The 7657-nt window shown below is 45.0% G+C and overlaps 1 protein-coding gene across 1 annotated transcript; it reads right to left on the reverse strand.

Moving 5' to 3' along the window:
- Positions 1-5663: 5663 nt before the first annotated feature.
- Positions 5664-6641, reverse strand: LOC112105191 (olfactory receptor 11A1-like). Its single transcript, XM_024197880.2, has one exon. The coding sequence runs from the start codon at positions 6639-6641 to the stop codon at positions 5664-5666; it is 978 nt and encodes a 325-aa protein (XP_024053648.2).
- Between the last annotated feature and the right edge of the window lie 1016 nt (positions 6642-7657).

The following is a 7657-nucleotide window of genomic DNA, read 5'->3' on the forward strand; positions in this document are numbered from 1 at the left end:
GACTGGATTGTTTCCGGCCAGTGGGAAATCATTTTGGAGTTGGAAAATACGCAGTGGGGGTCATTGTTACGCAAGTGTGCAGGGCCACAAATCATTTCCTGCTACACACGAGTGTGACTCTCAGTAATGTGCAAGACATAGAGAATGGATTTGCAGCAATGGGGTTCCCGAACTGCAGTGGGGCAATAGATGGCATACGTATCCCTGTTTTGGCACCAGCCTACCTTGCCACATAGTATAACAACAGAAAGGGCTACTTATCTATGGTCGTGCAAGCATTGGTGGATCACCGGGGATGCTCCACTGACATCAGTGTTGGCTAGTCAGGGAAGGTGCATGACACTTGTATCTTTAAGAGCACAGGACTGTTCAGAAAGTTGCAAGCAGGGACTTTTTTTCCCCAACCAGCAGATTACCACTGTCAAGGTTGAAATGACAGTAGTGATCCAGGGATCGAGTCTGCCCCTTGCTCCCCGGGCTCATTAAGCTGTCCAGTGGCCACTTCGACAGCACCAAGGAAAAATTCAACTACCAGCTCAGCAGGTGCAGAATCACCATTGAAGGGCTTTTGGTAGATTGAAGAGGCAATGCTACTGTTTGCTCACAAGATTGAACCACTGTGAGAAAAATATCCCAATGGTTATAGCTGCTTGCTGTGTCCTGCATAAGATCTGTGAGGCAAAGCGGAGTGAGGGGGATGCCACAGAGGTGACGGGCAGATGTGGAGCGGTGGTCTGCTTAGTTTGAACAGCCAGACACAAGGGCAATTAGAAGAGCACAGTGCAAAGCTATGAGGCGGAAGAAGGCCTTGAAAGAGCATTTTAATAAGGAGCCACAGTGACACATTGTGGAAGTGGTGCAGGCCGAGGGACTTACTGGCCACCGATTCCAGCAGCCCCCATTGGCCTGCAGCCAGTGGGAGCCACGATCGGCCGGACCTGTGGACGTCTGAAATAAATTAAAGGAACAGAACTTAACATGGGGAAAGAACATCCTTGTCCATTTTGGCTTCATATACAGCAGCTATGGCTCTCACAGATCAGTGTATGTGAAGCTGTGGGTGTCCTTACTGTCTTCCCGGGTAAAGCGGTAGGAGTATGAATGCGGCTTCTGCATATGTAAATGTTGAGCTGGGTTGTAGGGAGGTTTGCAATGGAATTCTCCGTTGACTGCAAAGGGAGGCCAGACCATGACTGTTGAATCTGCAGGGCCACAAAAATCTGCAGCATCTGTATTTGCTGCTGGATAAGCCCCATTATGTCTTGGGGCATCTCCCTCTGCTTTTCCTGCTGGGACTCCTGTGCCTTGTAGCCCACAGAGCTAGCTTAGCCTTTTTATTTTATGTAGCAGTAATGCAAGGAACCTACAGGCCTCTCTCCTGTAAGACATTGGCTTAGGCAACTTAGCATAAGTAAAGTAGGCATACGACCCTTAGCATGTATCAAATGGCCTGACTGTTACACTAGATTTTGGGGAACTGGAAATAGCTTGCTCAAGAGAGGGAATTGGTACATAACGATACCAGGCAACCACAGGAACACTGAACTGATACTGGGCTTAGATATTTTAGGATAGAATCATTGGCTGATGTTTACCCGCAAACTTGCTTTAGCAATAGGTGACATATATGACAATGAACTGAAAGGCATGAATAAAGGTACCCCAAAATGATGAGGGTGGGGAAGTTAGATATGGACATGGGAGGTTGGGCATCTGAATGAATAGTCATGATAGTATCCAGGCCCTCTAACAGGTCAAGCCGCTATGTAGCAGGGGCTAGCTTTTCCATCACTGACTCTTCATGGTTATCATCTACCACCAATCTCTGGCACTGGGCGTCTGGACCATCGGACTCATTTGTCTTGCCAGGGACAGGGCTGACCCTGTGTCTCTTACCACCAGGTCCCCAAGGAAGGGTGTGAGTATATATTGAGCCAGGGATGACACCAAAGATATTCCTCATACTATATTACTGCTTTTTGTTTATGTGGTTTGGAGCTTTCTTGTCTTTACTAACGGTGTTAATAAAAATGGCTAAGACATTGCTATGCTCTCAGTGTAAATGTCTTTGCTGTACATCCCAGAGTTCCCCATACGATAATGAACTTCTTAGCAATTAGCAACCAATACAATTATAAACTGTTAACAGGGCCGGACTAACGCAGGGGCTCTAGGGGCTGCAGCCCAGGGCCTCGGGCTAATGGGGCCCCCGCAACAGGCCTGCTGACAGGGGGGTAAAGAGGACAAATGCCCAAAGGCCTTAGTCCCAAGGGCAGTGCAGTGGGACTAAGGTGGCTTTCTGCCCACCCTCACTCCACACCGCTCCCGGAATCAGCCAGGGCGTCCCTGTGGCCCCTGGGTGGGGTGTGTTTCCACATGCTGAGGGCAGCAGCATGCCGTGGAGGCCATCCTGCCCCCCCCCGAGGAGTCACTTCCAGAGGGGTGTGCCAGTCACTTTCAGAAGCCGCCTGAGTTAAGGGCCAACCCCCTGACCCTCTCCTGCACCTCCACCCCCTACCCCCAACTAAAGCCCACACACCCTCCCGCATCCAAACTCCTTCCCAGAGCCCGCATCCCCTTGGACAGGGGCCCCACAAAATCTAATAGCCCCGGGCCCACAGGAGAGTTAATCTGGCCCTGACAGTTAAAGAATCAGGCTACATCCTTTCTCCTGTCTGTTTTTTTCCCTTCTCCATTGTCTACATTGTTCACCCTATAGGCTCTCTGTACGCGGGCCGATGCAGCCCTGGCTTGCAGGATCTCGCTGAATATATCATCCTGAGTCCTCTTCTTTGTCCTCCTTACCTGGCCCAGGTGTTCTGAGTCGTCCCTAGTGACACTTCTGCTTCACAGTGACCATGCACAGCCCCACTCACCAGTCCCAGCCATGAGTGAGTATGGCCCACCGGGGGTGAGAAGGGTGTGTGTGGGGGGATGTAGTGGGAACTGTTTGGTTGCATGAAACTATGTGTAGAGGGCAAGGGCACTGAATACTGGCATCATTTTCAACAGTTGGCGGTGATTTTAGCTTATGGTAAAAAAGGCTCAGAGAGCACAGCTGCTACTGGCATGCTGAAGCTACCCAGGGCTATATGCTACTAGCCTATTAACGCAATGGCACCTGCTGAAGTTATCGCCAACTTGGGTGGGAAAGTGTCCTAGTGCTGAGGAAGAAATGAGGCCGCCATCCCTAGAAACCTTCAGGAGAGGGTTGCAGAGTACCTCCATGAACGTTGCCTTGAGATCTCTCAAGAGGGTTCAAGGGACATCCCCGTGCACATAAACAAACAGATCCACATGGTCTGCCTTGATTTCACTCTATAGGTAAATAAGAAGCAGATAACAACTCTACCTTCCTTGGTTGTACCACTACTTCTTGTAGTCCAAGTAAATTCATAAAAAGTCTAAAGCTGTGTCCTGCCAAGTGCGGGGGAGGGGCATCATTGATACATGATTGTTATAGGAAATCCATTCACACACTTACAGATGCGCCGACTTTGCCAGTTCCTGGGGGTGTGCTCGACCCCCGCTCCGCCCCAGGTCTTGCCCCCACTCCACCCCTTCCCACAAATCCCCACCCCAGCCCTGCCTCTTCCCACTCGCATCCCATTCCACCCTCTCCCTTCTCTCTTCCTGCCCCTGCTCATCCCCTTTCCTCCCTGCCCCAATGCCACCTGACTGTTGCTGAACAACGGGCAGGAGGCACTGGGAGGGAGGGTGAGGAGCTGATCGGCAGGGCCCACCAGCGGGTGGGAGGGCAGGGGAGGGGAGGAGATGATCCAGGGGGCTGATGGTGGGTGCTGAGTACCCACTATTTTTTTTCTGTGGGTGCTCCAGCCCCGGAAGACACACAGAATTGTTGTCCATGCACATTTACTCGAGATGCCTTCATTTGTACTGCCAGGACCGACTGGACTGTGGTGGGGTTTCAAACATGTCCTGGCTCATAGCATAGCTGGACCCCCTGTTCACATGTCACCCCATCATCCACCTCCTCTTCCTCCTTGCTGTTTATGGCAGTGCCCTGTGACTCTGGCTCCTCTGAGGTATCTACAGTGGTGTGTGGGGTAGTGATGGGGTTTCCCCCAAGTATCTCATGTAGCAATTTGTATAAGCAGCAGGTCAGTGGCTTAGTGTTGGATTGACTGCTGGCCTCCCTGGTCTTCTTGTATGCCTGGCACAGTTCTTTCTTTCAATATAAGGAAGAGTTGCAGATATTAGCTGGCTTATGTTGGTGACATACAGATATTGGCTTCTGTCACAAGAATTCCAAACAGTTTGTAAACTTTGTGTCATCTCAGCAATCTGGGATCATTTTCAAAGGCTAAAACTGCTAATGGAGAATCCAAGAAAGGCAGAACACATGATACCACAAATGGAATAGGCTGATGACAATGTCAAAAAGTTTAGATTATTATTTCAAAAAATATGCAACACAGAAAAAAGGAAGAGACAAAACTCAACCCATTATTTTATGACAATACATAACCATATTTTGATTGGACCAGCTGGTCACTTGTTAACTGGTTTGTTTTTCTTAGGAAAAGTGGATTTCTGAAGATATTACACATAGTGGATGAATAATCAGAACTAGAGCCCATTTAAAATCAACAGTTTTCAGACTGAGAGTTTTCAGTCTTTTGAACAAATCCTGAAAAAAAAGTAACTTTCCACAGGGGACAAAAAAAATTCTGCCATCTTTTCTAAACAGATCCCGCCTTTGTTTCACTAGAGACATTCAAAGCATTTGTCTGAATGAAATAATAAATGGGGAATATAATAAATATAGATTAGGAAGTTCTCATAGTTATAGCTCAAACAACCTAACAAGTGTTCGGAAAATGTGTCAACAAGTACTTAAAAATGCAAGAGGAAAACAGAAAATAACATTTATTATCACTTAATACTCAACAGAAAACAGTCAAGCCAGCTGGTAAGTTTCTGGTATATTTATTTTGCAGTTGGAAAGGTGATGAACTGAGGATAAATAGCCTGATTTAGACCCACAGAGGCCAAAGGAACCATTCTGTTTACTTGAGTGGGCGTTGGCTTTGTTTCTTAAATTTTCTTTGAAAGCCCTCAACCTTAACTGATTATTAATACCTACAAATCAATAAAGATACAGGCTGGGGTTTTCAAGGCATCTTAACAAATTTAGACACTCAACTCCCACTGTCTTTCAACAAAGATTGGATGCCACGCTGCCAACCCCACCTTTGAACATTATAGGGTTATACACTTTCCTCACTCTTCCTGTATCTCCTTGCAAAACAAAAACCATGGGCAGCCAGAGGTAGAGAGACTGAAATAATACTGGGAATAAAAAAAGAATGCTTTAATCTCCCATCATGAACTTGACTGTATTTTTTATTTAGGCAAAGACAGCTGGAGCTCAGGATGGGATTTTTAAAAAAATATTTAGAGGAAGATAATTGCCTGGTTCAAATTGCATTGCACTGTAGAAATGAATGGCCCTCTAGAAATTGACACTGGCTGAGGATCTGCCTTTGTTTACCTAAATAAATACATCTCTAAAAATAAAATCCTCTGTATCTTCTTCCTAAAACTCAGGATGCTTTGACTGATAAGAACATGGACCATGTAGATGGTTCGTTCCTGACTAATGATTTGATTTATTCCCATTTCAATCAATTTCTCTGAATTCATGGGAACACCCTATACTTCTGCAGAAATTTCCTCAGGGCCTCCTTGACCTCTTTGTTTCTCAGGCTGTAGATGAGGGGATTGATCAGGGGTGTCAAGACCGTGTAGAAGACAGAAAATACTTTGTTTGGGGCTCTGAGTGCACCAGTGTTTGGTAACATGTAGACAATCATTAAGGTCCCATAGAAGATTGTAACCACAATAAGGTGGGAGGAGCAGGTGGAAAATGCCTTTTGCCTCCCAGAGGTGGAAGAGATTCTCAGGATGGTGGAGATGATGTAAACATAAGATGTCAGGGTCAACAGAAATGGGGGAACAGTGTCTATGGAGGAGAATATGAGGGTCGCCAGGGTCACCAGACTGGTGTCGCTGCAGGAGAGATTGATCACTGGGCTGAGGTCACAAAAGAAATGATCAATTTCATTAGGGCCACAGAAAGTTAATTGTGACACCAAACACATTAATATGGTAAGAACTATGAATGAACTTATCCAAGATCCAGCTGCTAGTTGGATACAGAACCTGCCATTCATACGGGTGACATAGTGCAGGGGTTTACATATCGCTAAGTATCGATCATAAGACATCACAGCTAGCAGATAACACTCAGTGGTCACTAGGAAACCAAACAAATAAAACTGCACAATGCAGCCTGTAACAGAAATGGCTCTGTCCCCAGTCAGGAAACTGGCCAGCATCCTGGGAAGGATGGTTGAGTTGCAACAGATCTCCAAGCAGGACAAATTTCCCAGGAAGAAGTACATGGGGGTGTGAAGGTGCTGATCAGTCACAACTAGTGCTACAATGAGAGTGTTTGCAGCCACGGTCACTATGTAGATCACTAGAAACAGCAGGAAGAAAAGAATTTGCAGTTCAGGAAGATTCCCAAATCCCATCAGGACAAATTCTGTGACAGATGTTTGATTTCCCCCTTCTCCTTTCTCCATGAGGTGTGTGTAGGTTTCCACTTTGGCCATTCTCTGTGTGATGTAACTGGTGATTGAGAAAAAGCAATAATCATTTAGGGAGTTTGCTGTATGGTTAAAACTCAATCAATTTCCTTCCATTTGTTTCCATAAAAATTGAGATTGCAAATTTGATTGGAGTTTATATCCTGTGTCAGCCAAGGGACTGCTTCACACCCAGGTATTGAATAGGGCAGTGGCTCTCAACCAGGGGTACCGATACCCTTGGGGGTAGGCAGAGGTCTTCCAGGGGGTACAACAACTAATCTAGATATTTGCCTAGTTTTACCACAGGCTAAATAAAAAACTAGTGAAGTCAGTACAAACTACAATTTCAAACAGACAAAATGAGAAAGTCAGCAATTTTTCAGAAATAGTGTTCTGTGACACTTTTGTATTTTTATGTCTGATTTTGCAAGCAAATAGTTTTTAAGTGAGGTGAAACTTGGGGTATGCAAGACAAATCAGACTCCTGAAAGGGGTACAGTAATCTGGAAAGGTGGAGAACCACTGGCATAGGGTATTGGGATACAGATTCCCCTCCAGCCCACCCAAATAGCAGCAAAACTGTTAATTTATCACTTTTTTACTAGGACTGTAGATTATTCACAGTTAACTCAAAAAATTAGTCGCAATTAATTGCCATTTTAATTGCAATGTTAAACAATAGCATACCAATTAAACTTTATTAAATATTTTTGGATGTTTTGGTAAATTTTCAAATATATTGATTTCAATTACAATACAGAATACAAAGTGTACACTGCTCTCTTTATATTATTATTTTTATTACAAATATTTGCTCTATAAAAATGATAAACAAAAAAAAAATTATTTTTCAATTCACCTCATACAAGTACCATAGTGCAAGCTCTTTATTGTGAATGTGCACCTTACAAATGTCGATTTTTTTTGTTACATAACTGCACTCAAAAACAAAACAATGCAAAACTTTAGAGCCTAAAAGTCCACTCAGTCCTATTTATTGTTCAGCCAATTGCTAAGATCAACAAGTTTGTTTACATTTA

The sequence above is a fragment of the Terrapene carolina genome, unplaced genomic scaffold, assembly GCF_002925995.2.
Source record: "Terrapene carolina triunguis isolate 2854851 unplaced genomic scaffold, T_m_triunguis-2.0 Scaffold315, whole genome shotgun sequence".
NCBI classification, from domain to species: domain Eukaryota; kingdom Metazoa; phylum Chordata; order Testudines; family Emydidae; genus Terrapene; species Terrapene triunguis.